Below are 17,755 nucleotides of genomic sequence, written 5' to 3' on the forward strand. Positions count from 1 at the left end.
AAAAATTTGGAGTCTAAAAGCTGGGTGCATCCTATACAATCATTGTAGATTTTTTTACTTGGATTTCCCGCTTTCTGCGCTTGTTGTCTTTGTGCTCATTGTTTTGCGCTTGTTACTGGTATATTATGATAGGTTACGTTTTGCCATGTTCTGCCCAGAAATGGCTTAGAAAAGATTTTCATACAGTGCTGAATTCAAGTTAAAAGTGATCCAGTTTGCAAAAGTGAATGGAAATCGTGCTGCTGAACATAATTTTGGTTCTCCTCCCACTGAGAAATCAATCTGAGACTGGCTACAGGAAGAGGAAACCCTACTGAAAACACCAAGGCAGAAGGTCATGAAAGGCAAGTCAGCAAAATGGCCTGATTTAGAGAGGACATTGAAGATACGGATTGAAGAGCAAAGGACAATTAGAATTCATGTGTCCACAGAGATGGTTCAGCATGAGGCAAGAAGAATTGCTGATGAAAAAGAAGTTACTGATTTCAAAAAAGGACACAATTGGTATGTCAGGTTCATGAAATAGGATGGAGTCAGCATGTGTACACACACCAGACTTGCCCAAAAGATGCCTGAAAGCTATGAGTAGAAGGTCCTTAAATTTCATCATTTTGTCATTCAATGTTGGAAAACACATCTGTTTGAGTTAGGACAGATTGCAAATATGGACAAAATCCCCCTTCAATTTGATATCCCAAGTAACAGAACTGTTGATAAGAAGGGGGTGAAAACTGTAACTGTGAAGACAAGTGGACATGAAAAGAGCCATTATACAGTTGTTCTAGCTTGTCGTACTGACGGAACCAAGCTGCCTCACATGCTGATATTCAAACTCAAAACAATGCCAAAAAAAAGACATTCCTCAAGGAGTGATTGTCCATGTTCATGACAAAGGTTGGATGAATTGGGATATGATGAATATCTGGTTTAAGAAAGTTTGGAGAAGGAGACCAGATGGGCTCTTACGTCAACCTGCCTATTGGTGCTTGATCAGTTCAGGGTACACATAACAAAAAACATAAGGAAGGTTGCTGCAGAGCAAAAAGCAAAACTTGCCATCATACCTGGAGGCTTGACATCCCAGCTCCAACCACTTGACATTAGCATTAACAAACCCTTCAAAGCTGCCATGAGAGATGAATGGAACCAATGGATGAAGTCTTCTGGGGACAACTTGACACTGGCAGGAAGAGTGAAGAAACCAATTGTAGGAGAAGTTTATAACTGGGTGAAAAGATCCTGGGATAATATCATGATTGAGATCATTGTCAAGTCACTAGAGAAGTGTGGCATTTCAAATGCTATAGATGGAACTGAGGACAGGGCAATATATGAAGACAGTGATTCATCATCAGACACAGATGAGGACAAGCTAATGGATGGGAGTTTTGACAGTGATGAGGAGTTGTATGAATTTTATGTTCAATAAAACTTGAGTTCAATAACTTTATGTAATACTTTTTTTTTTTCAAATTTTAGACCCCAAAATTAATGTGCGTCTTACACATGGGGAAAGACAAATGCTGACATTGTTTGCATTTGTATTTCCCCATTCCTGTTGGCAGCAAGAATGGAGTACTCCGCTAAGTACAGTGCAGTAAAGGTGATGTGCATCTCAAACACTGCTTCATCACCTCTGCTTTCGGTATCAGAAATGTTTTATCCTTGATAGGGTCCGTGATGGTAAAATTAACCTCCTCCTCACCCCCACAGAGACACTGGCCGCACAAATAGGTTTTCTCTCATTTTGTCACTCTAATGTTTAACACTAATAATAAGCTTAACTGAAAATGATAAAAGTAAACCGGGAAAACACTTTGGAAACCATTTGGTGTGGTGATTTTCAAGCTTTTTCTTTTTAACAGTAGAACTCTTTATTTGAATGAAATTGACACAGAACACTGAACTAGTTTAAAATGGAGGTTTGGCAGTTCTCTCTGAGAAACACCCCACCTCCTGATCTTCCCCTCATCCCCTGAGACACCATCTGATCAAACCCAATCTTCTCATTTTAAAGAAAATTAAGAGCCATACATTTAAGTCACTTGCCCTAGGAGAAGTGTGCTGATTTGGAGTTGGAAGTAGATAGCATAGACTCTAGAGCCAGACTGCTTGGATTTGAACCCCAGCTGTCACTTACTATACAACCTTGTTTAAGTTGCTTCACCTCTCAATTTTCTCATGAGTATTTGGAAATAGTTTAGTTGTTATGACAATTAAATATTAATGAAAATTAAATATTAATATAAATCAAACACATAGTCCCATACTCACATATAGTCAGCACTAGAGTAAATAACCATGAGAATTCAAGTGCATTTACAGGATCCTTTTCATTATTAAGAATCATCTAAGTTGTGTCTCTTTGTCAGACAGAAGAGCTAAGCATTAAATGTTCTGAGGGCTTTTCTATTTCCAGTGGCACTTTGTATCGGGACAGCGAATGCCCCAAAGGCAGAATGCTTTTGCCACCATCAATGCCGGGATGAGTGTGAGGTTTGAAGATGGCACAGACACAATCAAGGACCTTAAAATATTCTATGGAAGGGTTGGCCCCACTGTGATCTCTGCAAATGAAACCTGTAAGCAGCTCATTGGGAGGTATGTCGCAACACTTAGAACATAGAGTGAAACATTTCTATTTTAATATTTTAATGCACTAGCACTTAGAAAATTTTTTATGATTATAAAATATACATATATAGTCATTTAAAAATGTAAGCACTGCAAAAAAGTATAAAGAAAATAAAAGTCACCCAAAATCCAACGTCTTTTGAGGTACAATGATTCTTTTATCATACTCTTTGTAATAAGATTAATACACAAATTGATATAAGTCGATATGACCTTCAAATTTTCACTTTTAATTAACCTGAAAAGTAAGTAAATATTTCTAATATTGTGTCCTAAGACATCTGAAAATTTCCTTAAACACATAAAAAGGATGAAATATTCCAAATGGTTAAATGGCTTTCTTCTTGTCACTCTCACTATTCTAGCATTTGAAGAGTAAAATTTTTAAATTCTTCCAACTAGGGTTTCAATAATTTTTGTTCACCAATCATATTCATTGTCAACAATTGGAACTTAATGCAATTTTTTTCCAGTCACTAAAATAACTTGATGCTTCCAAAGCATTTATATAGAACCTTTCATTTGTGAAAAACCTCACAACTATAATCGATATTTAGTCCTTTGCCAGTCATTGCCTGTATAGTGTGTGTGCCAGGCCTGGTCAAGTTGCTAGAGATATAGCAGTGAGCAAGATAAAGTCACAGACCTTGGGATTCTTAATTTTAGTACTTTTGTTACCCACACTATTTGAGGTAAATCTAAATTCCCAGGCAATGACGTTAAAAAATAATAAAAACATCCTGACCAGGCAGTGGCACAGTGTATAGAGCATTGGCTTGGATGCCAAGAACCCAGGATCAAAACCCCAAGATCGACAATTTGAGTGTGGGCTCATCCAGCTTGAGCATGGGATCATAGACATGACCTTATGGTCGCTGGCTTGAGTCCATCGTCCTTGACTTGAGTCCAAAGTGTCTGGCTTGAGCAAAGGGTCACTCACTCTGCTGGAGACCTCTGCTAAAGGCACATATGACAAAGCAAACAATGAACAACTAAGATACTGCAATGAAGAATTAATGCTTCTCATCTCTCTCCCCTTTTGTCTGTTTGTCCCTGTCTGTCTGTCTTTCTCTTTCTCTCTCTCTTTCTCTCACTAAGAAGAAAATAACAAATAAAATAATCCAATTTAAAAATCAGCAGAGAATCTGAATAGACATTTCTTAAAAAAAAAAAAAATACAGATATCCAACGGGTACATAAAAAGGTTCCTTAACATCACTAGTTATCAGAGGAATGCAAATCAAAACCACAATGAAATATCACTCACACCTGTTAGAATGGCTGTCATCAAAAAGACAAGAACTAATAAGTGCTGGCGAGGGTTTATAGAAAAAGGCACCTTTGTGCTCTGTTGGGAATATATATATGGGAATATATATTGGTGTAACCACTATAAAAAATAGTATAAAGATTCCCAAAAAACTTAAAAACAGAACTACTTTATGATCCAATGATTTCTTTTCTGACTATTTATCCAAAGAAAATAAGAACATTACCTCAAAAGATATATGCACCCTCATGTTCATTGCATCATTATTTAAAATAATCAAGATATGGAAGCAACCTAGGTGTCCATTGATGATGAACGGACAAAAAAATTTGTTCTATAGATATAATGGAATATTATTCAGTCATGAAAAGGAAAGAAATCTTGACATTTGCAACAATATGAATTGACTCTGAGAAATTACACTATGTGAAATAAGTCAGACAGAGAAGAACAAATATCATATAACCTCACTCATATGTGGAATACAAAACAAAACAAAAACTAAACTCAAGGATACAGAGAACAGATTGGTAGTTGCAGCTGGGGAAGGGGGGAAAGATGGGTGAAGGAGGTTAACAAGTACAAACTTCTAGCTATAAAATAAGTAAGTCATGGGAATTTAATGTACCGCATGTATTTAAAGTTAATAATACTGTATTATATATTTAAAAGTTATTAAAAGAGAGTAGACCTTAAAAGTTCTAATCACAAGAAAGAAACTGTACTACATGTGATGATGGGTGTTATCTAGACTTATTGTGGTGATCATTATACAATATAGCATCCAACTATCGAATCATTATATTGTATACCTGAAATTAATATAATGTTTATGTCCATTATATCTCTATTAAAAAGTAAAAATATAAAAAAGACTTAAATTATAAAGGAGGACTTGGTAAGGAAATTTGGAAACCACAGCATCAGATTCTAAAGAAAGCTAGTGAAATATTTGAGTTGAGTTCAAAGATGGATACAGATTGCTGTCCACCTTCCTATGTTCCATCACTTTAGTCTGTCTTTGCCGCTCCTATGAAATGTTGACATCTTTCCTTCCAGGCAGTGGGATGACCAGATGCTGAGTGATGCGTGCCATTTGGTCCTGGATGAGATTCACATTCCACCGGACGCTGAGGGCGGCATGGTAGAATATAAGCGAACCCTCCTCATCAGCTTACTCTTCAAATTCTACCTCAAAGTGAGGCGAGGACTGCATAAAATGGTAAGTGACTTCTCGGAGTTCGGGGTGCCTTGCCATTCCGAGTGCGAGTGCACCCATGAAGGTCTTCCCCTGCCTGGTTTTGATACTACAGCGTGGGTACCGGGGCTGTGTCCTCAGCGTGGTGCGCAGCTTCCTCCTCGCCCTCCTGCGTTCCTCTCCTTCCCTTCTCCTTCACTCCTGGGCTGAGAAGTGGGCCACCTCATTACTCCATTTGACCTATAATTGGTGTGAATAATATTAATATGCAATTTGACCTGCAGTAGCAAAAAAACTTCAACCCCTTAATTATAACATCTTTTCTCACTTAATAACATTTTTGTTAAAATAATACCAATATTAATATTTAGAAAATGTGAATAAGCCAAAAAGGAGGAGAAAAGTAATTTGTAAATCTATCACCATAGTGAACCACTATTAATATTTTTGTGTGTATCCTTCTAAACCCTTCCCTATGGATGTGTATGTAGATATGTCACACACGGCCATCAATAGAACTGTTTAGTATAGCTTAGTTCACTTAGTAACATATACATCTTTCAATGTCATTAAATATTGTTCAGTGACATCATGACATATGGTTGCATTGCAAGTTTATGAAAACATGGATCATTATTTGCCCTATTCTTTATTTTTAGACATTTCCAGATTTTTGTTAACTATTTTCTTTCCTAACCTAGTTTAAAGTGACTTCCACAGCAGTTTCTTAAAATATAGGCACATAACTGAGTGTCCCCTTGATACCCCTATGAGCTGACTCAAAATTAGAAAATGACTACAGCCACATTTCTTGTATGGCTGATAATTTTACTATCTTAGTTCAGTCAGTCCTTTTTAAAATTATTAACATTATTTATTAGTAGTAGTATCATATTCTGTTTTATTATATACTCTATTATGTGTTACATAATATTTCAGTAATTAATCTGTCATCAAGAAACACCTCAAAGACTTACCCAGAAACAATGTTTGACCAGCTCTGTGGATATAATATACCCCAGGCAGGTGGACAGAAAATGAACCATCCCATAGGTTGCTGGATGGCTGAGTGAATCAATGACTGAATGGCTCCTGAAGAGGAGGGCCGAGGTGCCCACAGCGGTCCACCACTTCTCCGAGGCCTTGTGACCCCAGCGTCCATGGGCAGCAATGGAAACACAGACCCCATGAAGAGGAAGCTTTGGGCATCTCTGCCCAGAGAGTCCGTGCTCTGCCCACAAGGACCTCTGAGCTCCGCAGCCTCCCTGACAGAAGAAGGAACTTTGCAACCCTCAAACTGACCCTCAGCAACTTCCCAAGCCAGTGACATGGAGTTCACTGGGGAAAAAACATTCTTGAAGTTTAAAGAAAGTGAGAGAAAGGAACTGAGTCCCTGGTGTGCACTAAAAGGATTTAGGGCTCTTACTGTTTTACTTAATTTCACAATATAGAGTTGGTTTCCATGTCTTTCTGCTCTTGCAAAGTATGAACATCTTGAGGGCGGGGCGGTTTGTCTGTGACTGTGTGCCTCCTCCTCTCCTGGCCTACAAGCTGTCCAAGAAAGCCAATTACTACCCCATTTCACAGATGAGGAGGCCACTGCTGAGAGAAGTGCCACCTGTCCAAGACGTAACACAAGTGCCAAAGTCAAGACTGGGTGCCAGACTGCATGACTCCAAACCAGTTCTTCCCACTTTGACACCACAGGTGACAGGACATACTGGGGAACAGGAGAAGCTCCCTGCAGTGAGGAACTCTCAGCCAGAGGACCCAGACAGGAAAGGAAGACAGAGGATGGGCCCACGCCGAACCCTCCCTGAAAGCTCCGAGGGCTGCACCCCCCAGGACACCCACCCAGCACAGGTCCCGCCAGCCTCCCCAAAGCACATTCAGACTTCGCTGTGGCTTCCGTCTCACCCTCTCCTGCTCAGTGCTCTGCATTGGGGAGAGAGCCAAGTCCCCAATTCTGGGTGACCAATAACAATAAAAAACATTAATAGCCACAATTAAAAATATAATCAATATATATCTAATATATTATTATATATACAGGGTGAAGTAAAAGTAGATTTATAGGTATTCATATGAAAAATAATACAATAATTTAAAAGTAATAATAAAAGAATAAATTTTCCCATATTCACAACTATAAACCTACTTTGTCCCACCCTGTAATCTAGTAAATATATGTTTCTTTTATGTCTATTGTATATTATCATATATTCTCTAACATCTCACATATTCTATTATGTTATATATTCTATCATTAGAGAAGAATTTAAAATACAGAGAAGGAAAATTTAAAAAAAAATCAACTCTAGTAATCTTATGATTAACATTTGAATGTATGCTTTTATACTTTTTAAATAAAGAAGATATCATACTGTAAACAAAGTTTTGTAACTATTTCTTTCACTTAACTGTATTTCATGAGCATTTTTCAATGTCAATAAATACACTTCTATAAAATCATTTTTAATGACTGAAGAATATTATATCTTGTGGATATATCATAATTTGTTTAGCTATTTCCTTGTGTTTGAATGTTTAGTTTAATTTTAGTTTCTTCACTATCACAAATCATCTGTTATTAGAAATCCTTGTGCATGGCTCACAAGTCATCTCTGTCCACTCCCTTGGTTGTGTCTTTGAGATACATGCCCAGGAGATTGGTGTGGATTTGAAATTACAGAGTCTATTTAAAAGTGTGCATACTTCCACTCACTTGAAAAGGTGACCTTGTTGTAATGTGAAACTCTTTACTTCCTGGATGTAACACTCACTTTATTGTGTGCATAAGTAGATGTAGTGTTCTTCAAACAACTGCTACCGACCTAGGAAACTTGAAGCTCAGGGCTCTCTCCCAGCAGAACTGGAATCTAATTTCTCAGATAACCCTATTTCTATATATGTTTTTTTAAGCTAGTCACTCAGATTGTAAAATTAAATGTGATATGATCTTCTTTTAAGGATCCCCAGAAGTTTCCTGATATCCCAGAAAAGTTTGTGAGTGCTCTAGAAAATTTCCCCATAGAAACACCCCAAGGAGTTCAGATGTTCCAGGTTGGTGGGTAGTGTTTTTGTTTTTTAATCTGTTTATTCATTCAGATGTATACATTATGCATGCACTTCCTTTTTTCAATAGCTATATTTTGTATTACTTATTAAGATAAAGTCTACTAACCCAAGTTGATGTTACCCAATGTCATCCATACACGACTTGTTTGGTTTAGCTTTTATGCTTTTACTCAAGACTAAACAAGGAATTTAATTGTGAATATCCTTTCTTCGGTAATTTCAGTTTTGTAGCTTAAAATTTTCTCCTTTCCCTTCCAGAGTTGGTCCATTCTTTTAAACCTGACTCAACATTTCCTGCTTCTAAAAAGTCTTCCCTGTTTTATTACAGCCACCCTGAGTCTCCCAGGAAACTGTATTTTCCTTGCACCATATAAGTTATGTGCATTATTCTCTAGTACTCTGTGAAACCGATCATATTATTTTAATGTATGTGTTTTGATTTCACAACAAGGTTGTAGAATTCTCAAGACAGGAACAATGTCTCCTTTTGGGAAGGAGAAGTGGGGGCATGGAGGGATGAGGGGAAGAGGCTGTAACCAAGAATATATTCTTTACTGTAATTCTCAATGGATATTTGTTAACTCTCACTCATGGATATGGATACACAATTGCCTCTAGCTTCTCATGACTTACATTTAAACCACATATATCTGACCCAATTTTCAGTGCAAAAGCCTATCTGGCAGTGAAATAACATGCTCTGTTCATTAACAGTGTGTGGATCCCCACCAACCCCCACAAGATCCAATCGGCCACCCAATCATGCACCAGTCAGCCATTAAACACGCCACTGGGGAAGCTGTGTACGTTGATGACATGCCCCCCATCACCCAAGAACTCTTCCTGGCTGTAGTTACCAGCACCAGAGCTCACGCAAAGATCACGTAAGGAAATCAAAGATGTTCCTAGAAGTTACTGAAATACGTTAACAATGTTATAAACAAATTGAAAACTTACTGAATATTTAAGTCAGGTAGGAGTGTTTATTTCTTTTTCTGGATGGGACTCAGTCATTTTGAAAGTAGTTATGATAAAAAAAAAATAAGATAAATTAAAAAAAAAACTTGTGACCAAGAGTCAGAACACCAACGTAGAATACTGCCCCATGATTTATATGAGATCCATTGTAGTTTTTCCCTGTGTTTGAGAAATCATTTGTGTGTTACCCTGAACTTACCTTTGCAACTTTAATGTGTACTTTAAAATTTCCTCTCCTAGATCCATTGATGTTTCAGAAGCCCTGGCACTTCCAGGTGTTGTTGATGTGATCACCGCAGACGATGTTCCGGGAGATAATAATTATCACAAAGAGGTTATCTATGCACAGAATGAGGTGTGTGATTTGTATGCAGCTTGTGGTTCAAATACTTTGCTGAAAATGGCATGTCATACATTCAGAGAACCAATGACTCCACCTCAGTGATGCTCAAGTTTATTTGGAATATTAGATCTGTATAAGATTCTAACAAAAACCATAATTCTTCTCAAGGGAGGTTTCTTTAAAAAGTCATAGGAGTCAGAGAAGCAATATAGGACAACATCGAAGCAATAAAAGAACCTTCAGAATTTCAAGAATTTCAGGAGGACTGGAGTACCATGGGTGATCTGGGAATGGGGAGGAATGCAGCAGAAGACAATCAAAGGCCAGATATTACTAAGTTCTGCATCCAATTTTTGTACCCCCTAGATCCCACTCAAGCCTCTGTTTTAAATTTATTCTCATAAGTAAAAAAATAATGTTTCTTTTGGTCACAGACACCCAATGGGTAAACGTAAAAATTTGTAAACAATAGGTCCTTTTTAGTAATTCTATGTTCAGCTAATTAACATACTACATGTGGCTTTTCTGCAGGTCATTTGCGTGGGTCAGATCATCTGTACTGTCGCTGCTGATACCTATGCACATGCGAAAAATGCCGCTAAAAAAGTGAAGATTGCTTATGAAGACATAGAACCTAAGATTATCACAATAGAGGTACTCAGGCCACTTTGTATTTTCAAGAATGACTAGACCTAACTAGGTGGTGGGGCAGTGGATAGAGCCTCAGACTGGGACACAGAAGACTCAAGTTTAAAACCCCAAGGTTGCCAGCTTGAGCATGGGTTCATCTTTCTTGAGTGTGGGCTCACCAGCTTTGGTGCAGCGTTGCTGGCTTGAGTGTGGGATCATAGACATGAACTCATGGTCTCTAGCTTGAGCCCAAAAGTTGCTGGCTCAAAGCCTAAGGTCACTGGCTTAAGCCTAAGGTTGCTGGTTTGAGCAAGGGGTCACTCACTCTGCTGTAGCCCCCCCGGTCAAGGTACATATGAGAAAGTAATCAATGAACTAAGGTGATGCAACAAAAAATTGATCACCTCTCTTCCTTCCTGTCTGTCCCTACCTGTCCCTCTCTCTGTCTGTCTCTGTCACACACACACACACACACACACACACACACACACACACACATGATTAGGGTGATGTACTTTCGGCATATTTCAATCCAGAGAGTCACAAAATAGTATAAGTTGGGCTCTGTCTATACTTTGTTCAGTGTCACCTACAGTTTTAGGGAGAAAGCTTCAGCACTCTGCACCCTGAGACATAATACTGAGAATTTTCTTGCCTGGTGTTTCTTTCCTTCCTGTGTCCACTTCTCCTAGCATGGCCTCTGGCCAAAGCATAGCCTAATGTACAGATAAGCAACTCCAGAGGAAGGTCCTTATGGCCTCACATACAAAAGCAGTCAGTGGGAAAATTCAGAGCACTGTGAAACTCAGAACATTGACCGAATTACAGCTTGGGTCTTCTCTGTCTCTTGCCTACTTCCTGCTTAAGCACGAGCTCTGGAGATAGAATACTCAGATTCACTTAATAGGCTATTAAGTCAAAGCTTTGACAAGTTACTTTAAATCATCATATCTCAACTTTCTCATCTGTAAAATGGGAGCTATGAAAGTATCAATATCAAAATGTCATCACAATGAGAGAATACAAATAAAATGCTTAAAACATCACCTGGGATGTGCAATGCTTTGAAAAAAGGTTAGCTTTTATTTTGTTTCGCTTATTATTAATAAGGTCAAAAACATGTTCATGGTGCTTATATCTCTGGTGCTTAGCCAAACACTAAATGCACAGTAAGTATGCAGTAAATGGGTGTGGTGGAGGAATAGTTGCATGCATAAGCAATATGAAACCGGCCAAGTGGATACAGTTTCCATCATCCTCTTTGATTCTTCCTTGTTCTTCCCAACAGTTGCTAAGTTCAAGTCTTTTCCAGCTATCTTTAAAATGCCTCTTAAGTTGGCCCTTTCTTTGTATTCTCACTTTTACCTCTTCCCACCCTCCAGCCCAGTCCTCACCACCTTTTTGTCAGATTTACTACAATAATCACTTAAAGAAGCTCTTGGACTTTATCTCAAAATATTTACCTACCACATTAACTTTCTAACCCACAAAGTTTATCACATGACTTAAAAAGACACACACACACACACACACACACACACACACACACACACACAATATGTCCCTTAGATAAGGTTCTTGTATATGGAACTCAAGGTCTTTTATATCTAACCTCACTTCACCTTTGAAGCTCATCCTACTGCTTCTTAATAGAAAACCTCTCCCCAGCCAGCCTGGTCTTTTTCTCATCTTGGCCCCTCAGCTGAGCTTTAACCTCAAACCACTTATGAGGTGCCCTCGACTCTTGACTCTCGTAGTCGCTTCTTGAACTGTACTAATCCTGTGCAGGTCAGCACCTAATTTAGGTCACCTACACAGGCCATTCCAGAGCATTCCCTGCCTCACCAGGCTCCTCCTTTTCAGTCTCTCTTTGATCTGTTATCTGCCCCTTCTCCACAAAGTTGGTATCTTAATACCAAACTGCCCAAGGTCATCACTCAGCAAACCAGAGGATAGGATTGTGTTTTGTAAATCCTTGTTCCTGGCCCTGCTTCCTGCCAGCTCTTCCTCCACGCCCTGCACAAGACTAAGTAGTCACCAATGCCTGTAAAGCATTGTAACCCAATTTCTGTGACTCCAGATTGCTCAGATTGTCTTGGTGTGTGAAGATCTGATAGAGCAGGAGCATGGCATTTTGATGGGTTTGAGTGGCTTGTTAGAATGTACAAAAAAAAAGGTATTTTGTTTTGGTTTATTTATTCCCTACAGCAAGCCCTAGAACACAATTCATTTCTTTCTGCTGAGAAAAAAATTGAGCAAGGCAACGTAGAACAAGCCTTCAAATATGTTGATCAAATCATCGAAGGTAAGTAATGTTGAGCCAAAAAGTAACACTGAAACTCTAAGACAGAACTTCTCAACCCTAGTATAATTTTTAAATCACAATTTAAAGTGCACAAATAATAAGTTTATTTACTTAATTAAATAAACTATTAATAAAGGGGGTACCGTTTGATGAAATTTTACATATGTAAAAATCTATGTAAATACTGCCCATAAAAAGATATAGAACATTTCCAGCACCCTAGAAAGCTTCTCAGTCAGAAACCTTCCAAAAGTCTTACTCTATCATCACTGAAGATCAGTTTTAACTGTTTTGAACTTCCAATAAATGGAAACTAGAGTGTAACTTCTTCTGTGTCTACTTCTTTTACTCAACCTCGTGTATAGAAGATTCATCCCTGTTGTTGCGTAGATCAGTAGTTCTTTTTCATTGTTCAGGAGCATTCCATTGTACAAATATCCCACAATTTATTTATCTATTCTACCGTTGATGGACTTTTTAGTTGGTTTCAACTAGGGATTATTATAAATAAAGTTTCTAAAAACACTGTTGTGGTCAAAAGTGTGGTGCTGTAATAAATGTAACCAAAAGTAATCTCACAGGTGATCTGATCATAAATTCCTAACAAGGTGAGCAGTGATACCCCGGGCATATACCTTTTTTAGTAAAAGTCTTTACCTTAAGCAAGCCCTCTCCAATGTTTCCGTGCATCTAGATTTTTAGACCCCTCTGAAATTTAACCCCTTCAAGAGAGCAAATCTTGTTAACTATCCTGTAATCAATCTCCTCCTTGCTTTCTCCTATCTTTATGTAATTTTCCTTACCTTCCATCTTTAATTCCAAATGTATATAAGAAACTGCAAAACTGTAATTTCTCTTTTATTTTCTTTTCCAATTGAGAGGAGAGAAAATAGAGACAGACTCCCCCATGTGCCCCAACTGGGATCCACCTGGCAACCACCATCTGTGGCAGGTGCCTTGGCCATTAGGGCCATGCTAGGAACCAAGCTATTTCTAGCACCTGTGGCAGAGGCTCCATGGAGCCACCCTCAGCACCCGGGGCCAGTGCTCGCAAAGCAATCAAGGATGGCTGCGGAAAGGGGAGAGAAAGAGAGAGATGAGGAGAGGGAAGGGTAAAGAAGCAGATGGTCACTTCTCCTGTGTTCCCTGATCAGGAATCAAACCCGGGACATCTACTTGCCTGGCAGACACTCTACCAACTAAGCCAACTGGCCAGGGCCCAAAACTGTCATTTCTGGAGCATTAGAGATCTTGCTTCCCGGCAATGTCATCAGTTTTGCTCCAATAAACTCATAAAATTTCATTACAGATTGGACATGTCAACACTGTTACACGTGTCTTTTGGTGAACATAACTCATTTCCAATGGAAATAGGAATAGAATTGCCAAATATTACTGTTTTTATATGTTTACCTTTAGTACTTAATGCCAAACTTTAAAAGAAATTGTTTCAATTTTACTCTTACTAACAATTATGAAAGTTTCATTGTTCTGTTGTTATTGTTATTCTTTTTAGTTATGTAATTGATGAGTGTATAGTAGTATCTCATTGTGGATTTGATTGAATTTCTTTGATAACTAATGATGTTGAACCCTTTTCGTATGTATGTTGGACATTTTTACATGCTTTTTGGTGAGATGTTTGCTCAAGTCTACTTCCTGCTTTTTTTTTTTCAGAGACAGAGAGAGAGTCAGAAAGAGGGATAGACAGGGACAGACAGACAGGAACGGAGAGATTGGAAGCATCAATCATTAGTTTTTCGTTGCGCGTTGCGACACCTTAGTTGTTCATTGATTGCTTTCTCATATGTGCCTTGACTGTGGGCCTTTAGCAGACCAAGTAACCCCTTGCTCGAGCCAGCGACCTTGGGTCCAAGCTGGTGAGCTTTGCTCAAACCAGATGAGCCCGCACTCAAGCTGGCGACCTCAGGGTCTCGAACCTGGGTCCTCGGCATCCCAGTCCGATGCTCTATCCACTGTGCCACCTCCTGGTCAGGCTACTCCCTGCTTTTTAATTAATTAAAGTAAAAGTAATCATTGATTATAAAAATATGATTGATTTTGATATAACTAATAATATAATAGACTTACTGATTTATAGGAGGTTTTGATGTTTTTGATATAAATTCTTTGTTAGTATGGGTATTGCAAATATCTTTTCACACCTGAAGATTATGTTTTCATTGTCTTCATGGTTCCTTTTCATCAACAAAAGATCTTAATTTTAATAAAATCCAATTTATCAGTATTCTTTATGGTTACTGCTTTTGTGCTATAAAACAATATTTTCCCATCCAAAGGTCATAAAGATATTTACATATAGTTTTTACTAGAAGCTTGAAAAAATGTTTAGCTTTAAAATTTATGTCTATGACCCACCTCAAATTAATTTTTTTGTATTATGTGAGACAAGTCAAGGTTCAGTTTTTTTCAAATGGATATCCAGTTAACATAGCCATTTATTAAAGACCATTCTTTCCCTTTTTGAACTGTAATGCAGCTTTTATTGTTTTCCAGGTGTCTACACATGTGTTGTTCTATTTCTGAACTCGATTACATTTCACTCATCTTTTTATCTACCTTTGTGCTAATATCACACTATCTTACTTTCTGTAACTTTATTATAAGTCTTGAAATCAGAAAATATAAGGTCCCTTTGCTTTGTTTTCTTCAATATGACCTCAGCTATTATCAGTTCTTGGCATTTCTTTATATAAGGTCTACCGGAAAGTTCTGTCCATTTCTATCACAACAAGTTTCAACACGTAAGCACGTTTATTTGGCGCATGTGTGCCTCTCTATTTTTATCACTTAATGTATACATACTGACGTAGCAAATTAACTAAAACAAAGTTGATTCATGTGTGAAGTGATAGTGTACCCATGGCTACTGATAAAGTTCATTTACGCCACTGTAATTTTTACGAATTTCAACAAGGAAGAAATGCTACAGAAGCATGTCTGTCGCATCCACCATATTCCCCGGACTTAGCACCCTCTGACTATCACTTGTTTTTGTCCTTACAAAATATTTTGAAGGGCAAAAAATTCAAAAATGAAGAAGATATCAAACAAGCACTGGTTCAATTTTTCACATCAAAAGAAAACATTTTTCAAAAATGGGATATACAAATTGCCCTCATGCTGGCAAGAAATCATTAATAATAATGGCAATTATATTATTTAATAAAGTTTATTGACGGTAAGAAAAATTTGTATTTTGTTTTATTCCAAAAACAGACAGAACTTTCCGGTATACACTTATCATCAGTTCATTAATTCCCACAAATTATGATTTATTAGAGTTTTATCTAGAATTAGATTGAGAAAACATAAATTTGGGAGAATTTAAATCTTAGCAATATTAAGTTACAATCCATGAACATAATAGACTCTGACTTTTATTTTTTAATTTTTGTTGTTGTTTTTCTTAGGATTTCTTATTTTTTGCTCTTCTTTAAATCAGACCTTGCCTTTTATTTAGGTTTACTTTTATTTCTCTCAGTAATTTTGTAGTAATCACTATAATGATCTTGCATATCCTTCTTAATATTTATTCCTCATATTTGACATTTTATGATGCTTTTGTAAATGATATTTTTATTTAATCTTCTACTTCTTTGTGTCTAATATATAAAAACACAATCAGTTTTTGTAAATTTATTGTATATCCAGGAACTTTGCTTCACTATTTTAATAGTCTCATACATTCTCATAAATTTTCTATGGATGCAAGCATATCATAACAGTTTCATTTATCTTTTCCAATCTTGATACTATTGTTTGTCTGTTTCTTTTAGGCAGCTTGCTTAACTTTTCCATGTCTCATTTTTTCTAATACATGCTTCATAGGATTGGTATTAGGATTAAATGAATTAATTAACAGTAAAATGCTATACCTCAGAACAATACCTAGAATACTGTAAAAACTATGAAATTGTTAAATAAGTTGGGGTTTAGATTAAAGTCAGTATCTACCTACTAAAAACAAAGAGGTTTTTTTGAAGCATTTTTTGCATGACTCACATATATTGTCCCAAGAAAAAATTTCAAGAAATTCTTTGAATCCTGGAAAAACAATTCACTTATTTTAACTACATAAGAAATTTATGGTTAGATTTAAAATAAAAGTACTGTCTTCCAATATTTAAAACTAAGTCCAAATACCTCTCTTGGTACAGCCAGCAAAATGATTAGGTTGTTTTAAACGAGTCAAAAACCTCAGATGAACTAGTAAGAACAGGTTATAAAATGGAATGGGTAGGGAACAGTTCTGCCATTTTAAACCTTTATGTTCTTTAGCAAGCTACTTATCCTCAGTGTGACCCAATGATCCTAATGTGTCCTAATGGATGTAACTATTATTATTACCCACATTTTACAGATGAAACGAGGCTTTAATAACTTGGTAAACTCCCTGAGCAAGGAGATGACAGAGCCTGAATATGTGCCAGGTTGTCTGTTTGTCCGGGTCCAGCACGTCATGATCTCACCACCAACTAGACAGAGGAAGAAACTGACAGAGAGAAGGGGATGAATTACCCATGATCACACAGCTGATTGGCATAGTGAGGATTAATTAGGAAAAGAGGTTTAGCCAAATGATATAAAGTCCAGTTCTCCATAAGCTGAAACAACTTGCTCTTTATAAACCAAACACCGTTGAGAATCTCCAATCTGGGACTTCCAAGTAAACACTGTCCCTTGTTTATGCTTTTCAGGCGAGGTCCACGTGGAAGGACAGGAACATTTTTACATGGAAACACAAAGTATCCTGGCTATCCCAAAAGAAGAAGATAAAGAAATGGTGTTACACGTTGGAACACAGTATCCAGCCAATGTGCAGGTAATAGGGTGTTTTGGAAAATGAGACTCCAGATGACTCTAGGGGTGAGGCCCTTAGAGCCAGGCATTGCGCTCCGGGACCTTGTGATCTCTCCCACTCCCACGTCTCACACTCCCTGCGCACTTGACTCTCGCTGACCTCCAGAACGAGAAAAGTGGGCGAATATTTTCCTAAAAGGGCAGACTTTTTAAAGAGATCTGAAATTTTTTTCCCTTCCAAATACAAGGCAAAGTTCATCTTACCCTATAACAATTGATGATGTAAAACTTAATCTCAGGGAGGTCAACACCTTAGTGTGACATCTACATGTCCCCTTGTGGTTCATCTGCATTGTTTTTCTCTGTGAATTGGTAGTACATGTGTGTTTAAATTTTCTTCATGGCTCCTTTGTTTTGCTTCTTTCTATATATGTTTCTATGGATATGTGATGCACCTGTAAAGTCATCACATTTCTAAGATATTTTATCCCAGCA

The 17,755-nt window shown here is 37.5% G+C and overlaps 1 protein-coding gene across 1 annotated transcript in view; it reads left to right on the top strand.

The window, feature by feature from the left end:
• LOC136378495 (aldehyde oxidase 4-like) overlaps positions 1-17,755 on the top strand; it is a 76,294-nt gene that overhangs the window by 34,234 nt on the left and 24,305 nt on the right. Inside the window, exons 14-21 of the mRNA XM_066345490.1 lie at positions 2,420-2,601; positions 4,964-5,126; positions 8,073-8,165; positions 8,895-9,064; positions 9,399-9,513; positions 10,033-10,155; positions 12,340-12,436; positions 17,158-17,282. Of these exons, the coding sequence (XP_066201587.1) occupies positions 2,420-2,601; positions 4,964-5,126; positions 8,073-8,165; positions 8,895-9,064; positions 9,399-9,513; positions 10,033-10,155; positions 12,340-12,436; positions 17,158-17,282 (1,068 nt within the window). The remainder of the gene's footprint in view (positions 1-2,419; positions 2,602-4,963; positions 5,127-8,072; positions 8,166-8,894; positions 9,065-9,398; positions 9,514-10,032; positions 10,156-12,339; positions 12,437-17,157; positions 17,283-17,755) is intronic.

This window comes from Saccopteryx leptura, chromosome 7 (genome assembly GCF_036850995.1).
Source record: "Saccopteryx leptura isolate mSacLep1 chromosome 7, mSacLep1_pri_phased_curated, whole genome shotgun sequence".
NCBI classification, from domain to species: domain Eukaryota; kingdom Metazoa; phylum Chordata; class Mammalia; order Chiroptera; family Emballonuridae; genus Saccopteryx; species Saccopteryx leptura.